We start from the raw sequence: 21230 nt of genomic DNA on the forward strand, positions 1-21230 counted from the left end.
CTGGTATTCTATGATTTTATAATGATTCTCCCATCCCTCTGCAATGAACAGGGACATATTCAACTACAGCACGTTGCTCAAAGCCCTGTCCAACCTGACCTTGAACACTTCCAGGGATGGGGCATCCACATCTTCTCTCACCACCCTCATAGTAAAGAATTTCTTTCTTATATCCAATTTAAATCTACCCTCTTTCAGTTTAAAACCATTACCCCTTGTTCTATCAGTACAGGCCTTGGTAAAAAGTCTCTCTGCATCTTTCTTATAAGCTCTCTGTAAGTATTGAAAGGCCACAATGAGGTCTCCCTGAAGCCTTCTCTTCTCCAGGCCAAACAGCCCCAACTCTCTCAGCCTGTTTTCATTGGAGAGGTGCTCCAGCCCTCCAACTATTTTTCATGGCCCACGCTTGGCCTTACCGCAGGGTGCTTACAGAAAGAATAAAGGTAAATATTTACACACTGGTCACATCCATAGGCCCAGCTGGATCTAGGCCTCCCTGTGTCAAATTCCCAACTCTAAAGCATTTCATGAATTTACAAAAAAAAAAAAAAAGTCACAAATTACACAGTACTCTACACAACAAGCAATTCAGCAAATCTGCTAACTACGCTATGGACATTGGAACTGAAAAAGCATATCCCTCCGCAAGGCTACTCTGAGGCTGTCGCTAGATAAAACAACCAGACTCGGCCTGAAAATACCATACGTAAGGTACGCTCCTGAACAAGACACAACAGAGAGAACCACTTAATAAACAGATTCATTAACTAGGAAACATCTCTGCAGCAATTAAAACTTCGCAAAGTACTACAATGCACACCTGGTTATTGCTCCGACATCTGCTTAGGTTTTCTACGGGTTTGTAAGTTGGACCAAAGAGAAACATAATTGAGTTTATGGATGTATCATGACAAAAATGACAACAAGGTAACTGTTAACTGTTCATGAAAAATTGCATAAAAACTCAAAGCATGTGTACTGTTTGAAATGCTTAAAATTCACCGCATTTTATAATGAACCATATACAACCAAATGGTGTTTCTCCTATTGCTGAAGAATAGTTTTATTCTGAACTAAGGATCCCATCACAAAATGAGAGGAAATTCACAGCCTGAACAATCGCAGTTGTGCTGAGCACATTTTTAGGCATATGGCAATTTTATAATGGTCATTGGGGATGAAGAGGTAAAATTCTGTTGCAGACTCTGAATTTAAGGCATTTCACATAAAACTGCACATCTCAGGAAACAATTGTTAAGTGTGCAGCCCCATAACATTACAGCCAGTATTCCATATATGTAAATGTGACTACTTCAAAATATGAATGCTATTTTCAGTACAAGGACCCAGTTACTTTATAAAGGGTCCAAATAAGTAAAACAACTTGTCTGAAGGCATCATTAAAACAAATATAATGAGATCTGTCTTAACTTTACATGGTCTGAGTTACCTTGACATTATGCAGCTACAATATGTGATCCAATGTTCCCAAGTAAATGCCCTGATTACTATTGTAAGTCTGTCATTTAAACAGTTCCTTCCTGTTTAAAATGTAGAAAGCCAAATGCATTTTCCCACCACTAAGCATTGTGTAAGGCTCCTTTCTCTTCCAGCAAGCTGGCTGAAGATGGATGAGCTTCCAAACTGATATCATTTTTAATTACGCGTTTTTCTCTCATTACTAATTTCCTAAACATGTCTCTAATCTTGCAGTGAAATCTCTGAGCGCAGTAGGTGTATCCACATACATCATGCTGTAGAAAATTAATATGAGATAATGATCAGGACTGCCATCACAATATAACCTGAAACAAGCAAGATACACTACAGGTGATACATACTCATTACACTCTCATTTCAAGTGTTTCTGGAAAGCAGCTGTCAATGGATAGGTTCCGTCCCACATCCTGGAGACAATAATGCAGTTATTGGGGTCCGGAGGAAGGAGATGCTTCAAGCAACCTCCCCTTTGCACTTGCCACCAGCTAGTTACAAGCTTATGATGCCCAAGGAATATTCACTCCTTCACTCCCTTACCCTAAAAACTCCATCAAGCATCATTTGCATAAGGGAGCAACACCATCTGCTCCTCTACAGAAGATAAGCACAAGAAGCCCAGCTCCCTCCTGCCATCAGGGGTCCACCAGCTCCCTCCATCTAGGACGTCTCCTGGTGGGGCTGTCCTCTCTAAAAGCACAGGAGAGCAGAAAGCACTGGAGGTGGTTGCACCCACCACACAGGTAGGAAAGCACATGCCCACGCACAGCCCACTTACCAACAGGGGTCACACACCCAGCAGCTGTCTGCATCGGGTGTTCTTTTGGTGGACAGGAATCAGGACTACGTATAGACCCGTCAGCTTAGGTCAACCAAGTGTCAGCCAATTATGCACACGGGATCTTATTACTCAGATATCTCTAACTACCTGAAAGGCATTGCACAGCTAAACATGTTGCAGCATTCTTTCACCACTAAGCCAACAGGGCAAGACAGAAACTTTTAGAGGAAAAAGAAAAAATATAAATAAAGGGGGGCGGCAACTGTCACCAGGCTTTCTCCCCAGCTAAACACATCACACACCAAATTCTTAAGAGAATGATGCTTTCAGCACACCAGCTGCCTTCTTGTCAGCTGACACTTCCCAAATAAAAGAGGAAATTCCTAAGAACTGTTCAGAGTGGCTGACATTTAAGGAATCAAATAAAGCAAAACAAGATAAATCACAAGCACTTAAATAAGTTTATATTTTCTAAGTGGTCTTAAAATATGTCACAAGTATGACTCTGCCTACTTACTCAAAGAAAAGGGATCACTGCTGTTTCACAGTCAAAAACATGAAGGTAGAGAAAGATTAGAAATGTAGTTGAAGTATACGCACCAAATTAATGCACATAAAAACCTGTGCATACATAATGAACACCAACAGGAGGGCTCTGGCGTATATGAATGCAACTCACTAGTCTGTAATCCCGTGCTGAGCAAAATGCATACGCTAAATGAGGTAAGTATATAAAAAAAAATGTAATGCTAGCTGACTTGCCCTAGGTCACTAGGGAAGCCTGTAGCACAGAGAGTGCGAGCAGGCTGGAGTTGAGACGTTTTACAGTACTCACACATACTGCCATGGAAGCTGGCTGATGAAAAAAATTACATAATTTTTTTTTTTTGAGAAGAAAATGTGAAAAGTCAAGAGTTGCCCCGAACTGCTACCAACATTTCATCCTGTTTTTCTACCTGTTGTCCATCTACTGATCAAGATCCAAAGGGTTAAATCCAGCCTTGACTTGCTCAAGGACTTGATGAAGAAATTTGACCTCCTATGAGAACACTGGTTCTTCTTGAAAACAAATATTTCTCTTCAACTAAACTTCAGTCATTCAGCAAAGGGAAGGAAAAGCTGGAGGATGCCCTCATTTTCTTTCCCACAGAGTCTTGAAAGGACCACAAAGAGGAGAGGTACAAACCCAAGGCTTCACCAGAGCTTTGCTGTGCACCACCCACCGCCTTGACTGGAACCAGCGCCCACATCAGACTTGTGATAACGCTGAGCAACACAACCTTCCCCCTCAAGCGAGAATTAACTGACCACTGAAGTCAAGGCAAGCCTTTCAAGTGACTTCACTGAGTTATGACTGGGCTCCTACCTTTTTTTTAATTCTTGTTAGCATTTGCTGACAACAACTTACCAACCAGAGGGACAGGTTCTTTGTGGGAAGTCCTTTTGGCTGCCCCAGTTAATGCCTTAATCTGACCTGCTTCAGTCTGTGGATGACCTACACATATCAGAGACAATGTTATGCTTCATAAGCTATTTTACTGCTTCAGTAAGGAGTAAGCACGTTTTTATTTCTTACTATGTTTACCCATTACCTCACCAAGCGGCATTATTGTTAGTCTTTCTGAGGCTCTCCTAGAATAGGAACGTATAAAACAGGATTTCCTCCAGCTCTGCATACCTACTTACTCCAGAGTCATTAATGACACAGGACTGGGTTAAACAAAGACTTAACATCAAATGAACATTCAAAACAGGTGGGAACAAAAATTTATCTGCCTAGAACACTGCATCTCTGCTTTGTCTTCGAAAAAAAAAATGCCAATGAGGCACAAATTGGCTTTAAAGACCACTTTTACGGGAATGTTTTCGTGAGAAAAATGGATGAGCTAAACACTTGCATGTGGGACATGTATCTCAGCAGGCTCCAAACCAAGTTTATAGCAGCTTTTGCATAGCAAACTGCAAATCAAATTGCCCTTTTTACTGGAGATCAGAAGTAACTTCACTGCAGTCAAAAGGAACTCTGCAGAAAAGATACGAGTCCTGCAGAAGAATCCTCCAAAAACCCAAACCAACTAGATATTGTGTTTCATGTGACTACAAGCAACAGCTGAAGTATCCAAGGCAGGTAACACTGCTCAACTCTGAGATTTTTAAAATACCTCTAACCAATATTTCAAATAAAACTTATAGATGCATATATAAAGAAAAATACAAATGCTGCGTGGTGACGTGTGGCCCAGACCCATCGCTTGGCTCCACAGGACAGGTCACTGACAGCCCAGTACAGCCAGCTCCCCTCTCCCTTCCCTCCCCACTGTTCCACAGACAGACATGCTGACTCATGGTACCCTTTCAGAAGCTACCCTGTAAACACATCCCCTCTGAAAATTAACAGGAATTTGGAAAAAAAATTATAGGCAAACAATGAAAAAAAAACCCCAAGCCAGAGGCTACAGACTGTCCATACAATTACCCTATATAGTGCCAAAGTCTGTAAGACATGGAAGAAATAACCAAAAAGTTACAAGGATAATACTGCCTGGGTTCAGTGCTTAGCATCCAAAATTACCTCGGCAATCTCTTAAAGACCTCGTACCGGTGATATACACAAAAGCAGAGGCAGCCAGGAGGCTGGGAGAAGCAAGCAAGCAACGTAAGGATGCTGGAGGAGGAACACTGCCGCTCTGCTTAATGCTACCAGCTCCTGCCTGCCTGAGGACATTTCTTACCTCTACCTACAAACACAGCAATTCCCCAACCATTAAGTAAACAGTCTTTGAAGATAACGAAGCTTATTCTAATCTCACAGGTTTCACTCCTGTATTGTACTCAGCTGAGCTACATGACTCCTGGGTTAGCTAACTCCTCTGTTAGCTGCGGATTGCCTTAACTCTTTGCTCTTGCACAGATTTAAGGAATCCTGTCGATGTACAGAAAGAAGTAGATTTTTCACACATTCGATCTACATTTTTTTCTTGTTGAACAATCATAGACACTTTTCAGCTAATTCCTGTAGATGCAGGTGAACCACTTCTGTACCATTATGTTTAGTATGACATCCTTCTGTACTAGACCTTTCAACACTTCCAAAGAAAGCAGAAGTACAGCCTTTAGAGAGGGGGTGATGCCCTGGACTATTTTCCAACATTGGCAAACATGGCTGTTGCTCCAGTGGCAAGAAGCAAGAAAAAAATCAGGTTGAACCTAAACTAGCAAGAGGAATTAAAATGGAAACTACAAAAAGAAAGCACAGAAAAGTAGACACCTTCCAATGCATCACCTCAGAGAACAATGCCTTTGTGTTCTCACTTCTGTTCACTTCCCGGGGTCAAGCATTTATTCCGCACTGCAGTTCTTTAACTATCTATTCCACGCTTTTCAGTGTGCCCAATCCTACAAGAGTCAAGCCCTCCCACAGCAATAAAAAGCTCAGTGAAGAACTCGAGGTGGGTCAGAAAAGCCAGCCCTTCATATAACATATCTTTCATGTCATCAAAAGACTTGGCAATAAGAAGCAGAAACCCAACTAAATTCTTACAGCACAAATCAGAGCTATTTTGCTCTTGAACTGCATGTGCTTAAGAGCAGCCATGACCAGAATAATAAAAGGATATACAGTACAAATATCAGAAAAAGGGCTCGAGTTGTGGGTGAATATTCAAGCTCAGTGTCAGTCCCAAGGTAAATTTATTTTGGAAATTTTGATTATCAACCTGGCTTGTTTGCCTCTTAGATAAGCTGTGTCTCAGTCATATCAAACATGTAATGCCGCTATTTTTTCCCCCTCCACATACAGGTAATTATGTTCCCACTGAACAGAAAAATGAAGAGGATGTGCTGGGAAAAAAAGCAGACGGAGGTAATGATACCTACACAGAGAGACGGATTTGGAATACAGACATCGACCCAGTTCTGCAGTCTGGCTTCCTCTCCTGTTTCACCAGTGTAAATCAACTCAAACTACACAGCACCAACAGGCTTCATTTTCCACCTGTTAACACAGGTTTTCAATTCCACTGTCAATACACAATCAAACTGTTACAAAATGAAAACCCAGTGCCAAAGACAGAAGAGACATACAGCCAGATTCAGGACAACATGTTGCTGAAAATATTCCTCCCTAAACCCTGCCATGGCTCCCCAAAGGGTTATTACCAAAGACGCAACAACTTTCCGCTGCCAAACAGCCCACAGAGAGCCAGTAAGTCCATAAGCTGAGGCCAGGGTGTTCCTAGTCATGATCGAACTGGCAAATGCTGAGCACAAAGTCCATCCTTCCATGCAAACATCAGAGAAATCCATTCACAGCCTGTGTTTCACAGGTACGACATGACAGGCTGAGAAAAATCTCTAAATAACACAAATATTTTTCTGATCATTTAGGTCTTTGTGGAAGTCTCCAATTTTAAACTCAAATAAAAAGTAATTTTACCAGAGGTCAGTCAAGCAACAGTAAGACTACACAAGGTGGCAGGTTAAAGCATCTCATATTTATAAGAGTATAAGCATGAAATTCAGAAAGGGCCCCCAGGGATCCCAATGCAAGACATGAAGGTGTAATTAAAAACCATAAATCCATCAAATGAAAAATATGTAAACTTAATACATTAACTCATATATTTTTTCTTCCTCGACCACATTTGTCCTACTCTACACTCCTTTGGAGCCTATAAATTAAAAATTAACAATATCAGAAGAAATATTTCTTAATATGTGGAATGTCAATATCAATAATAAACGCTTTTTACTTTATTCTTACAGGTAAATGCCGAAAGAAGCTCTCTCAGCAGACTGCTGACACTCTGCATATTATAAATTACTTCAACTGTGTCTCCTCTTTGCAAAAGCCACAAAAGGACAATATCTTACAGTGTTTCCATGCCACTCAATCATTCACACAAAATTACCCTTGTGAGAGCTTGTTGGAGGAATGTCAAATGTACTTGCCTTTCTTTGCTACAAAATCTTCAGAGAAAGACAGCAAAATAGCTCACTTCTGCGTTTGCAGTTATACAACCTAAACTAACACCTGAACATTTTAACCGGAGATTCTGGGTTTAACTTCATATTTAATTAAAAGCTACAGGCAAAATAGTCACAGGCCAAATCCTGGCCTGCTTACAAAAGCTCTGCAGCACCTGTAGTTCATATTAAGGTCAAGGAACCTCTTCTAAAAGTGGTATTTGGGACAAACCAGCCATTCCTTCTTCTGCTCACCTTCCAGAAAAGGAGCACCAGCATTGCCCAGAAATTACAGTGGCAAAGACACTTGTGCCTCGCCTCCATCCTTCAAAGGCCATATTTTTTAGAGCGAATTTGTTTCTCATCTACTAATGACTCTTTCCTTGGGATCAGATGGCCCAGGACCAGGCGGCGATATGGGAACACCTCTCTTCCTCAGGACGCACCCAGCACTAGGGCACACACATGGGGATTAAGCGACATTTTCATCAAAGACTGAATTCCGTTTCCTCTGTCTTACTGGAGCACTCATTCTCACAAGTGGAGCAGTCAGGTCCCTATACAAACAAACATATGTATGCATATTCAACACAAAACTGATGCACTCTCACAATATGGCTAACGTTTCTCAAATAATATGCAAGTCAGCCAAACTTACCTTTTCCTAATATTCAGCAATCACTTTTACTAAATCCGGGCCAAAACTCTATCACAATTCTGCTGCTCTGTCAACACAACACACAGTCCAACACTGCCAGAGCTTGACATGCTCTTTGCACTTGTGCTAAGTAGACTGACTCGCTACATGGGAAGCAAAATCCTCCTTGCCCAAGCTGCCAGAGATCAGCTCATTCAACTACCTCCCTACCCTTCCTTCGATCATTGGGACAGCAGGTGCTTTGGCATTATTAGTCAAGCCTCACCTGCTGAACAGGGTCGAGATCTGTCCAACTTTTGCTGTTTATTGCAGCTGAAAATCATTTACTTGCATGAAATAGGCCATGTGTGATGCTCCCAGTCTGGGCTGGTGACTGGTCACCCAGGCCTGGAAATGGTATTGGCTTCTGGAGCCAACTCCATACCAATGTCTAGCAAGCACTCCACGGACAAAGCACAGAGCACATTTATAAGGTCTGGCTTTTGGCCATTAAGCCTTCCTGGGAACTGTGCCATTGGTTGCTACAGCCTGGCTGCAGTTGGGCAGTAGATACAAGCAGTTGGTTTTACACTCCACACTAGACAATTCGGTGTTAAAGAGAGGGTCTGTCACAACATCAGCATGTTTTGTCCAGAGGCACTGTCGTGGTTTAACCCAGCCAGCAACTAAGCACCACGCAGCTGCTCACTTACCTCCATGGGATGGGGGAGATACTCAGAAGAAGAAAAGTGAGAAAACTTGTGGGTGGAGATAAGGATAGTTTAATAAGTAAAGCAAAAGCCATGCATGCAAGCCAAGGGATGCATTCACCACTTCCCACGGGCAGGCAGGTGTTCAGCCATCTCCAGGAAAGCTGGGCTCCATCACAAGTAATGGTTACTTGGGAAGACAAATACCCTAACTTCAAATGTCCCCTCCCTTCCTTTTTCTTCCCCCAAAATAGATACTGAGCATGACATCATATCGTATCAAATATCCCTTTGGCCAGTTTGTGTCAGCTGTCCTGGCTGTGCCCCCTCCCAGCTTCTTGTACACCTGCAACCTTCTCCATAAAAAGTCCTTGACTTGGTATAAACATTGCTTGGCAACAATCAAAACATCAGTGTATTATCAACATTCTTCTCATACTCAAACCAAAGCATAGCACCAAAACAGCTACTAGGAAGAAAATTAACTATCCCAGCTGAAACCAGGACAGGCACCCAGAGAGGACCCAACAGCTGCCGAGGAAAGAGCTTTCACCAGCTCCACACCAAGCAGGACAGAGAGCCTATACAGACAACCCAAAAGCAGTAAAGCAATTGAAACAAGGATGGCCAGATTTCTTGATCGTACAAGCCACTTGCATGTCTTCATATTTCTGACAGTTGTTACTGCCACATCCCAGAGAGTCCCTGAAGACATCTCATGGTCTGGGGATGGCAACAGCTCCTGCTGCCCTGTTTTGGGATGGAATTGGACATGTGCCACCAGTCCAGCACTGTGCCACTGCTCTCATCCACCCCAGCAGTCTCACCCCCTCCAAAACACTCAGCAGGACCCCTCTGCTGAGGGCTGCATGATGTGCCCTGGGCCACAGCCACCACCTCTGACCTGCTCAGGAGACACATAAGATGCAAGCAACAGCATAAGCATAAGCAGCAGGCACAAATAGGCATAAGCAGCCTGAAAAACAACCCTGAAAAAAAAATGTTACTGATAAAGCTACATGCAAAGCTGTAGGAGACTTCTATACTCTGAGGTCCAGGAGAACAGCAACAATGCTAAAAGGAATAAATACCTGCTACAACACACAATACAGTGAGAACAACACAAGGCAAGAAAAAAAGGAGTACACAGTACAAACCGAGTACATCTAACTTCCCAAATGACTTAAAACACAAAGCCAAACACTACCCATTTACAGTATAATCAGCGCTGATCAATATATACACACTGACAGCGACACAAACCACGCTGTAACAAATTGTATGTTGTGGTAAAACAGGAAACACATTTAAACATAATCTTTTGAATGCTGTGAGAACTAGGACTAATGCTTCACTTCCACCATTAATGCTGAAAGCCAGTCAATGCCCAGCTAGCCAGAAGTATCACATTTCAGTTTTGTACAGAAGGCTTCCCATCCCATTTGCCAAGCAGTGTAAAATCCCTCGGCAACGTTAGGGGAAGATTTGCAAAGAGCTAAATGAAAATTGATCATTTTCCCACAGCTGTCCAGTGTTCCAATCAATTCTGCACAGGTATTGACATACAGTAATGCCTGCTCAACCGCAGCCGAAACTCGGAGCAGCCTGCCAAACTCCAGGAAAGCTGACCAAGGACTGATTTTAAGGCTTGACTCAGAAAGAAGGGTAATTGCACACACCAAGCCTTTTTTGTGAGCAAGTGCTGAGATTTCACTGATTCACTGTATGTTAGGGTGATGCATACAACAGTCAGACACTTAGTGATAAAACAAACACGCAATAATGGCATTATGCTGCCTAAAATAGGTGGATATATTTATACCAGTTAAACATTCTCTCTCCAACATGAAAATGAACATCTGCCAGCTACACCTTAAAAGTTCATGTAGCCTTCAAAGCAAAGAAGGCAGTCAAAAGAACTATACACCAGAAGTTTACATTCACTTTAATTTATCCTAGAGAAGAATACATTACTCCTGCAAAGGGACATATACCCACCACTCCTCTTGCTTGGAATAATCATTTGAAGCTTTGCTCTTGGGTTCCTCTACAAAATTTTCCTTTTCTCCATGTAAAAATAAATTTTAAAAAATAATAATAACAAAAAACTAATAAGTAACACACCTTGGTATAAACTTCAAAAGCAGCATGAAGGACTGAAGCAACTAAAGAGTTCCTGGTTTACTATGAGGCCATGCCACATTTCCACAAGGCAGCTTTCTAGTTTCATCACAGGCAGGCACAGAGCAGTTTGCAGATAAACTGTTTTGAGATAGAATTGGTACAGCTCTAATCCACACTCCCTGAGCTGATCTGACAACTGGTACTTAAGCAGGCTCCCTTTTGCCAGAGCACCTTCAGCTCCTTCACAGAGCCTCACCACTCCCCTCCTGATGAACCAGCAGATGTTCAGGGCTATTACTGTCTTCACGGTTATCTGAAGTCCTTGGCTTTGTCTGCTGCATTTTCTTTAGCAGAGACCCCAGCCTCAGAACCTTCTCCCCATCCCCAACACAGAGACACACAACCTGCAAGTTCATTTGCGAGTCAAACTCCACTCGTTTCTATGTCCCTGTGGTATTGTATATTCCTCTTTATTATGCATATTACAGGAACAGCCAGCCCTCCTAAGAACAACAGTCGATGATGCTCAATGCTACCATCCAAGCCAACAGCAAGAGAGAGAGTCCCCACAACAACAAAAAAATTACTGGAAATGGAGAAAAAAAAATTGAAGCATTTTCTCTCTGCCAGGCAAAGGAGAAATTAAGCACATGGATGTGAAGCAGCTTGTCCAAATTCGCAAAGTTAGTGAAAGATCTAGGGATTAAATTCAGGTCTTTCATCCCTGCCCTGTGTCTAAACAGGACATAGTTCCTCCTGATAACAAAGGCAGCAGGAGGCACGATTCTCCTGAAAGTAAGGCCTGAGTGTTCTCCCATTAGTCACTCATCTGAGAGACTATACAAAATCAGTAGACACTTGTAAAAGAAATCAGCGTGTTCCTGATCATGAGCACAGCCAGCAGGGGAGACAAGACTCTCACCTTCCTGAAGATGTCCTCCATTTGGGGATATACTAAACACGTAAGTACGAAATAGTTATTCCACAGAGCTGCAGGTCTGAAATCAGAGAACAGGGAAACAAATCCAGACAAACCGAATTCCATAGATTTCCAGTAAATGAGGATACAATGCTCCCAAATGACCAGCTGCCTGCCACACTCAGTGTGAGCAATATCCAAGCAGATCTAGTTCCTGAAGGTAATCCAATTTTGAGGAAGGCAAGAGCATTGTCATGGAAAAATCTTCCATAAGACAGGCACACATTTCCAGATAGATTCTCCTCTTCTAGCCAGGGTGAAGCGAAATCTCCACACACTTTCCACAGCAGAATGTTCATTAGCCAGTTGAAAACCCAGGGACTAACTGGGTCTTCTCTAGATCAGCATCCTCACTGTGGGGAAAAAGGATTCAGACCCACAAAGTGCCGTTATCGCTGGGTACCCAAGCAGCAGCAGACCCACGCAGCAACTGTGTATGTGGTAGGCAATCCTGGTCCTGGGAAAGAAAATTCTCTTGGTGGTTTCAGCCATCCCTGCTCCAATACCCCACGGTGCCAGGTCCAGAGCAGCAGCCACTATCAGCTGCTGAGTGCTGGGCCAGAGGAGGATGACTACTGCCTCCTACAACCTCGCTGTTAACGAGTCAGGGGCTGGGATCACTGTACATGGAAACTCTTGGCAAAAACAACAAAGCAGCTACCACATATTTCAACAGGTTCAAAGTAACCTCAGACGTTAGAAGCAGATGCTCTTTTCCACCCCCTGGGATTTTGAAATGGTTTATGTGTTTCCTCCCTTTTCCCTAATAGGGCAGGGTGCTGAAGGAATTAGCTACAGAAAGAGCCGGAGCAATACTAATTACCCTCAGCTACCCAGGAGACCGCAGTACCTTGAGCTAATTGTGCAATCCCCACTCCTCGACATCAGATCTCCCAGCGAGGTCTCTTGCCTCCGGCATCTGAAATGCAAGATAATCCCACTCACCTGTATTTTAAAAGGGCATGCTTGAAAATCCTAAATGTCTGAAGAGAACTCATTACAATCAGTTTCTGTGGCCTATCACATAGCATGGAGACCACTGCACTGGCTGAAACAAGGGAAATGCTCATGTCAACACGTTTGACATGGTGTTGTCACTAACCCCGTTATTAGACTGTACATGTACCCAAAATCCACATCTGAGCTCATAGCCTGAAGCACTCCACAGCCAAGTCTCTGCAAGAGTCTCTCTCACAAAATGAAATATTTCAAGTGCATCTCAAAAAAAAAATGCCCTGTAGTTTCATATTTATTAATAACATTACTTCTCCACTTATGCATTTTTTAAATTTTAAATATAGAACACTTTAAGGTGCATTCAGTGCTTGTAAAGAGCCCTGAAAAGTGGATTCCTCTGGAGAGGAATCTGTAAAAGACAGTTCTCCCACTCAGTTCCCCTTATCCACATCAACCCTGTTGCAGAAAGGCTCCCCATTAAAAGAAAACCAGCGCCTCAGTAAAAGAGGACCCCAAAGTTAGCCAAGATGCTGCACAGGGTATCTAAACCATCAGCAGGACTCTCAAATTCCAGGTGACCATGACACTCAGCAGAAAGGGCTGACTCATTAATAGAAAACAATAGGCACTGGAAGAAAAATTGCACAAAAAGTCAGGGCTTGCTTCTAAAAGCGTAGACCTATTCCATGTGCCCCTCAAACGCTGTGAAAAGGCTCCATGTGCTGTGAACCCCTGCCCTTTCAGGGAAGCACGAGCACTAGTGTGTGCCTCTCCAGGCGTACCCAGCCATCTATACATTAAGATCACGGACCTCAGTCCCATGCCTGCCCTCTCAGGCTGGTGTTCCAAAGCAATGAGAACTGCTGCATTGCCTTTCCCTCCAGCCTCCTTGCTGCCAGCCCTCCTTAACAGCTTTTGAATCCATCAAATGACCTGAAATTGAGGTAGAAAGCTCAGAGCAGGTTCCTACAACTTCTACAAGCTGGCTGTGAGAGAAGTTGGGCAGGACCCATGTGTTGTTGTTTGGCAGAAGCCAGATGTTCAAGTACTAGCTCACCATCAACCGAAGAGTGGGTGTGCAGATGCAGAGAAGGTGCTGCCTCTTATCAAGTCATCAGGGACGAGAAGGGAACAGCTGAGAATAATGCAGAGGGATGGGGAGAGCAAAGCATCCATCCTACCAAACCATCCTTCCTTGGTTCTGCTGCTCATGGAAACATGTGGGGGTTGTTTCACATACAGGAGAAACCCACAGGAAAGAGCATGCCCATCCCAAAAACTTTGTTCTTCATCTCCCCCTCTGGTGGCGCAATCAGCAGCACATACAGGTGTACCAAGAGCCCATCACTTTGATCAGAAGTGGGTGTGGTGGGAGCTCAATCCAGCAGCACTGCGTCGCATCTGCACAGCTGAGATGTCAGTGCAAACAGTGTGTCTCCCTCCCCTTTTTTGGGGGAGAAGCTGGGCTTCCTCCAGCTGTAGCTGGTGTAACACAGAGCCCTGCCAAGGACACAGCAGGCTAGGACTTGCTTAGCTCCCTCACATGATTCATGGTTTGTTAGCAACCAAAGGCATGACCTGTCCTGGTCACCACCACTCTCTGCAGACCAGGGCTGACAGCATACCTCTTCGTAGCCAACCACAGCTTACTCGGTCAACTGGGAATACAGACAATACTTGGGGTTTTTTAGGTATCAGAGACGAAGTGTTGTCCATCCCACCACCACCAAAGAACCCACAGTCACTCCTTTGTCCCTCAAACTCCCAGGAAGCTGCTCAGTGGTGTGCCTCGTGTAACGGGCAGTGTAATGCAACAGGGGGAAAAAAATGGGGAAGAAAAGAAGCTCTCAAAAAACAGGACAGCAAGAACTTGGCAGAACTCAAGCTACCATACGATATGTGTGTTTCTGCCTCCCTTCATGCTGCCTCTGACCTCCACCTGCACCAGCAGCAGGTACAATATAAATTGCTCAGACTGGGGGTTCGGGCGTGATGGTGGATGGAGACAGGTGAAATGAGGTGTTTGAATGCCTGGGATCAGAGAAACACACTCCTCAATGCTAATCACTTCCAAAGTGAACTTCCTCTGATCTTGGTCTCCTGTCAATATTTGTAAAAAAATAAATAAATAAATAAATATATATATATATATTCCAGTACAACTGGTTACAAAAGTTACTTTTCTACAACCAAAATATTTAAACCAGCATAAAACCCTTCTGTGGATGTGGTTGTATCAATGTGTGCTTCCTTGTACCAAAAGAGCTTTCCTTCTCTGCTCATAAGGGATTAGCTAAAACCATTTTACAGTAGCTGTACATCCTTAGGGCTATTGCCTGCACTAGAGGGAGTGCAGAGTTCACTTCCAGCGGTGCAGCTGCAGGAGCACATGTTGTGCCGGACAGTCCCTGCGTGTCCCCTTCCTTTCAGAGACACACACCTCCCTCTGACATACAACTCTTAGAAATGACAGCATGTTTGGGGCATCGCGCAAATTAATTAATTAGCATTTGTGAAGCACTGCAAAGATTTTAGGTGCTAAGTATTATTATTATTACTAATTGAATCTACATCCCCATTCATTCCTCAGCCTCTCCTGTGAAACTGCCAACAGTGATGCCAATTAGTGGTAATTGTTGTGGTGGTTTTGCAACAAGGCTATTTGCCAACAGGGAGTGAGACAGAGACCACCAACCCATTTCCCGTGGATTGCCCCACAGCTGCCAACAGCAACAACTTCCAAGCACAACAACCTGCTCTCCACTCCAGCCAGAACCCTGGAGGTGGGAGATCCTGTATCCCATTACCAGGTCCCCAGGGACACAGCCTGCGAGGCACACACAAAACTTTTAATTAGGGATAAACCAAAGGCACCTATTTTTTTTTCCTTTCCCTTCTTCACTAGTTCAGTACGTGGCCCACCAACTGATGCTGATACTGCAATACCAAAATGCTAATCTGGGAATAATTTCAGATTAGACTTTGCTCATTTTCATCCATGGTTGGTGAAAATCACATTTTGATTCACACACAGGCCTCACTGTGGTGGCAAACTGTAAAGGCAGCAGCAGTAAAAAGGGAATTGACACTGTGGGGTGCGGTAAATCTTGGGAGAACTATTAAAGACTTAACATAAGCAAAGAGATGTATCTTTTTATCAGCTGTCCACAGAAATTTGGAGGACTTTAAGAGACACAAACAACTAATAGTATTCTGTAATCAATGCATATCATCTGAGCACCGAAACTTTAAATTATTTATATATTTTAAATACTTCTAATTGAAAGAACAGCAACACATAAACTGTATGAATCATAGCCCTCTCAAGTAATTAGATTTGTTATCCCTGCAGACTGCAAACAGTACGTTGGTTTTTTATTCTAATGTGAATTCAATTCCTTGTCAGCTGCCCCACGCATGAGAATACACCTCCTCTCTTTCATCAAGAAAGATATCAACAGCAGGAAACTAGCCCTTCTTTCATCTCTGAGGCACCCACCCACCTTTCCAAAGGGTTTTCAACCAGGTGTGGAAATCTTTCTGAATCTGTGCTGAAAGATCCTTTAATTATTATGGCAAAGGAGGTAAATCCTTTGAGAGCAGTGTGCTCCAAGCAGTAGCCTTCTGGTGTTTACTCATCCAGTAGTTGCTTAGTTTGACAGTATGTTAAAAGGGCTCATAAGAAACTCTGTGGACTTTCATTGTATGGGCATGAAACTCTTATGGAAAGGAGCTGCTTTTTCAGATGTCTTGTTATATAATTAAACAAGAAAGGGAAGCGGGGGGAGAAAAAAAATTTAAAAAGCAAGCTGCCTTTCTGGCAGGAACACTACACAGTGCTCAGCCTGCCAGCATATTGCATCAGATTCCCACTGCAAGGCCAATTCGCAGCAGCTGAGTAGCCGAGCCCCTGACTGTTATCTCCCACTAACCTACTTCACACTCAGAAGGCAGTAAGTAGGGCTGTTTATTGCATCTTCCTTCCTGAGGAGCTGCTCACTACACCAGGATTAGTGGGGGTTTTGAGCCTGCAGTTAGGCTACAAGTCTCACAAGCATTAGAAAATAGTTTGGTTTGGGGGATTTTTTGGGGTTGTTTGTTTTAAATTTTAAACATCAAACTGTACTGTATGCGACTCAATAAGTAAACTCCAGGTATCTGTTACTCTGTGATCAGGTCTGTCAAGGTTCTGCCACTGTGATGACTACTATTTTATTATGTTCCTAGGCATGCTTTGAAACCCCGCAGAAAAGGGGGATTAATTTACCCATCATCGAGTGCTTATCAAGGAAGTCCCCTGAGACTTGCAGGGCAGAGACCACACAAACAGGCCTCCGCTCACAGGTCTCCTCACCTGAACACCTGGCCAAGGCCCCCTGACTCTCCTGCACCAGGGCTTTTTTTTCCCATGACAGAGATCCGCTCCCAGATAAGACACTATTCTTTACAGCAGAGGCCCACCCCAACAACAGGAACAGGGGGTTATGTGCTCTTCACTAAAGCAGCCTATTGCATGCACTTCACAAGGGGAAATGAAACTTCTTTCCACCATTCGCAGCAATACAGAAAACAAAAGGTCCAGAAGTCCTGAATTCAATGAGATAAGATACGTGACCTTTTACACCACAGAAATAAGAGCTCGCTCCAAACCTAGCAAGTCAATAGACAGACTCCTGGTGATTTCAAAGGGTTTTGGATCCGGCCTGAAAATACAAACCTTGCTGCACATTCGGACACTGCTCCACAATGCACTTCCAAACAAAACTATATTTAGATTCAATGGGAATACTGTAGATCATACAGAAACTCTTTGAATGAAAATGAAGGTCAGTAGGGTTTGGCTTCCTCTTCAGACCCTCCCCCCCATGCTTGCAAACATCCAGATAAGCATTGTTTAGAAAACAATACCTTACTTCCAAATGTTATCAAAATCCCAACACACGTTTTGTGTGCTCTGAAACAGAATCTCAGGGTCTTCTGTTACATTTTGCCCTGTCAGCTAATCCTCAGCATCTTGCTTCAGATACCCAGGCAAGTCTCTCTGTAGTTTTTCACCTGTATCACCTTTTAAAAAGTTTTGTTTCGCATAGATCCACTAAAGGAAAAGGAACAATAATAATAATAAAGACCTCCAATATACAGAAAACAAACATGGAAAGAAAAACTAGGCAGCCAACTACAATAGATGCAAGTAAAGCTGCACGTGTTAAAGGAAATCTCTGCCATGCTCATGCACTTTCTCCATTCGCTACCAGATATGAAGGGCCATCATGAGGCACAAACTGGAGGGAAATGACACAGCCCTGGCTTGCTCCAGTGACACTGAGGACAGGAACGAGCCCATGAGCCAGGAAGGTACACTCAAGCACCCAGACAGCAAAAGCCCAGTAAAACCATCCAGCTCAAACTTCCCTCCAGCACCACAAACACTAGTGTGTGCTTTTCAGCTGCGTTTTATGGGCTCCTCGGAAGGAGGAGCTGAACCGCAGCTGCCGGCGGCTTCTCCTAAGTACGATGAAGGCGCTGCAAAGCCCAGCCGGAGCACCGAGCCGGCATCTCCGAAGCGGTGTCACCGGGGCTGGCCCAGGGCAGGGGGAGCAGCCCCTGCAGAGTGGGATGGGAGCTCGTTTGGCACCTCGGCTCTCCGAGCGGCTCCGGGCTCCACCGAGTGTGCGTCCCTGGACGGCACCCACACGGCTTCTCCTCTGCTCTCCCGCTCCTCTTGCCAAAGTCACTATTAATTTTAACCATTTCTGGCAGCGGTTGACTGTAACAGAGGGTGCGCGTCCAGCCTCACAGTTTCGCTTTTTTATTCAGCCCGGGATGAGAAACCCATTAACTTCTGGAGAACCCTCCTGGGCTGGAAATCGCCGCCTTTGCCGTCACGCTTTCCTCCCAAATGCGCGGGGACGTACACCTGAGCCATCCCGGGCTAGGAGCCAGGCCCCCGCGCCCCCAATAACCCCCCGCCCCCCCGGCGGTGCTCGGCGCTGTACGAGCGACGTGGGAGCACTTACCGGCGGGGCGTTGGGCGGGCAGCCGCCGGTAGCCAACTTCGCTGCCTGCCTCCTCAGCTCGGCCAGCTGGGCCTGGCAGCTCCGGCACCAGCCCCCGGCCGCCGCCCGCTCCAGCGGCCGCGGCTCGGCCCCCGCGGCGGCCCCCGCTCCCTCGGGCGGCGGGCGGCTGGCGCAGCGCTCCTCCTCGGCGGCGGCCGGCGGCCTCTTCCGCGGGGAGAGCTCCCGCACCGCGCTCCCCTCCGCCACCTGCGGAGAGAGCAGAGCTCAGCGCCACGGTACGCGGAGACAACGCGGCTCCCACCCCCATCGCGGGAAGGGAAAAAAAGGAGGGGGGGGGAAAGGCGGCCAAACGCGGGGAGGAGCGTTGTAACAACTTACCCCAGGCGCCCGGGGCTCAGGTCCCAGACCCTTCCTGCTGGTGGCCGCGATCATGATAGCGGGAGATGCACCCCTGCCCCGCTCCCTGCTCCGCTAGTGCGGGAGGCGCGGTGCCCGGCAGCGCGGCCGGCCCGCGGCGCCCATGGCGGGGCGGGGGTCGGGGGTGCCCACAGTGATCTCGCCGGTTCCCCGCCGTTCGGGCTGCCGCGTTAGGTGATGTTGCCTCCCATGTTGAGGACGGAGTGAAGTTTGGGTTGGGAGAGGGAGGCGGAGTGAGCTCCCCACGGCGGCACGGGGAAGGACCCGGAGCACGTCGGAAAAAAAAAGCTGGAAAAGTGCTCGGAAGGCAGGGGAGGAGGGGCTGGGCGGGGGCGGGTGGGGTGGGGTAAGCGGGGCGGGGGAGCCTCGGCCAGGGCGCGATGGGGTTTAGGTTTGGGGTTTTGGGGGGCGGGGGGTGATGCCTTTTCGTAGTGACCCTACAAGATAGTCCCAAACCGGTGTGACTGGAGCGTGGGCACTCCCGCGGTTGCCTCCTTCACACTCCATCACCGAAGTTCCTCGGAGTGAGGAAAAAAGGGCCGGGCTGAGGGTGCCGGTCCCGCTGCGGAGCGCGGAGGCAGGAAAGCTCCGCAGCCGTCGGACCCCTGCCGCGGGCGCTGTGGGTGCGGGCCAGCTGCAAACGGGGTCGGATCCCTGGCAGGACCCGCCGCCCCCGCGCCGGTGCTCCGCCGCGCGGGAGTGGGACACCGCCCCCCTCCGCGGGCAGATGCGCGGTGCCGCGGGGCACAGCCCCCCCCGACTCCCCAGCCGCTCGGCGGGCGCGATGGGATGTTCCTACACGCGAAAATTGACCTGACAGATGGAGAAATTAACGTTCGCAGCTAATTGTCTTCTTGGCTGCCGCTCTGGCTCGTATATTTAGCACTCTTTTTTCTTAGGTTTTTGTTTATATTTTTTTTCCTCCCCAGAGAGAGGAATATGCCCCACTGTCTGCCATTACTCCCCGCCGGCTGCCCGGTCCCGTTGCCCCCGCGGCAGCCGGGCGGGCGGTGGGCAGAGGCCGGGCCGGGCCGTGCCGGGGCCGGGCGGAGCGGCCCCGCGGGTGCAGCGCCGCTGTCGCCGCCGTCCCCGTGACCGGAGCGCCACCTGCCGGCGCCGCGGCGGGACTGCACACGGGAGCCTCCGGTCCCACCCGGGACGGAGCCGGAGCAGGACCCGGCACCCCCCCGGGAGACGGCGGCGGGTTCCTCCGGCGCTGCCAAGCGCGGCTCCTTGTCTCCTCCCCCGCCACCCCGCGGGCGGGTGCTGGTGGCACTGAACCGTGGGGTGGGGTCTGCGGTGAGTTGAGCAGCGCCGAGCACAAAGAGCGGGGAAAAATATATATATGTGGGAAAAAAAAAATCCACCCCCAAGAGGTTCGACTGCTTAAACTTTCCTGGCTCTCCCGAGCACGTGTCTGAAGCGTCCCCCTTCCCCCAATGGCTGCATGGCCCAGGGGGCGCTGGGGCCATGTGCGCCCCGGCACAGCCCTGAGACGGCCCCGCGGTGCGGGCCGGCGACTCCGTCTGCCCGGACCGGTCGCCTGGAGCTCGAGAAAAGTTTGGCTGGGAAGGTGAAGAGGAGAGACGTGGGGAGTGTGGGCTGTTGCCCGAGGACTGTGCCGTGTGCCAGGCTAGTCCCCTTCGCCCGGTGGACGCGGGCGGGGAAGCGGGGCTGACACAGACACACGCACCCGGGCGGTGCGCCCCAGCTCCCTTCTGTCGCCTGCTCGGGGCTCTGCAGGTCTCCGGGAACTTGCTCCGAGATTTCATGTACCCGAATAACGGCTTCAAAACCCTCCCTCAGCTCCAAGTCTCAGATTGGACGGGGCGGGGGATAAGGGGCTGTGCTCCCCGGCCGGCGCTGGGGCTGAGATCTGAGCTGCGCTGCTGGGCTGAGCCACCTCCTTGTCTTATTAAGTAAAAACAAAACTCCTCGAAATTCGGGACGCGGTGACCCCGCTCCCCATTTGAAGCCGGAGTGCGCAAGGGAGCGCGCCGGGCAGCGCAGTCCCGCCGCACAGCTCCGCGCTGCTCCGCGGAGCCGCCAGGACTGTTCGTGGTGCTGAAACCCGCCCCGGCGCGGCCGCCGCCAACTTCGCACCGCCAAGTTTGCCATCCCCTTCCCGTGAGCCGGCCCGGGGCAG

General features: G+C 47.0%; 1 protein-coding gene across 1 annotated transcript in view; it reads right to left on the reverse strand.

The window, feature by feature from the left end:
- The window catches only part of KIF26A (kinesin family member 26A), a 102018-nt gene extending 82700 nt beyond the window's left edge, over window positions 1-19318 (reverse strand). Inside the window, exons 1-2 of the mRNA XM_065636341.1 lie at window positions 19046-19318; window positions 18668-18913 (exon numbers count right to left, since the gene is read on the reverse strand). Of these exons, the coding sequence (XP_065492413.1) occupies window positions 18668-18913; window positions 19046-19099 (300 nt within the window). The 5' untranslated portion in view covers window positions 19100-19318. The remainder of the gene's footprint in view (window positions 1-18667; window positions 18914-19045) is intronic.
- Between the last annotated feature and the right edge of the window lie 1912 nt (window positions 19319-21230).

Source organism: Caloenas nicobarica, chromosome 5, assembly GCF_036013445.1.
Source record: "Caloenas nicobarica isolate bCalNic1 chromosome 5, bCalNic1.hap1, whole genome shotgun sequence".
Lineage (NCBI taxonomy): Eukaryota > Metazoa > Chordata > Aves > Columbiformes > Columbidae > Caloenas > Caloenas nicobarica.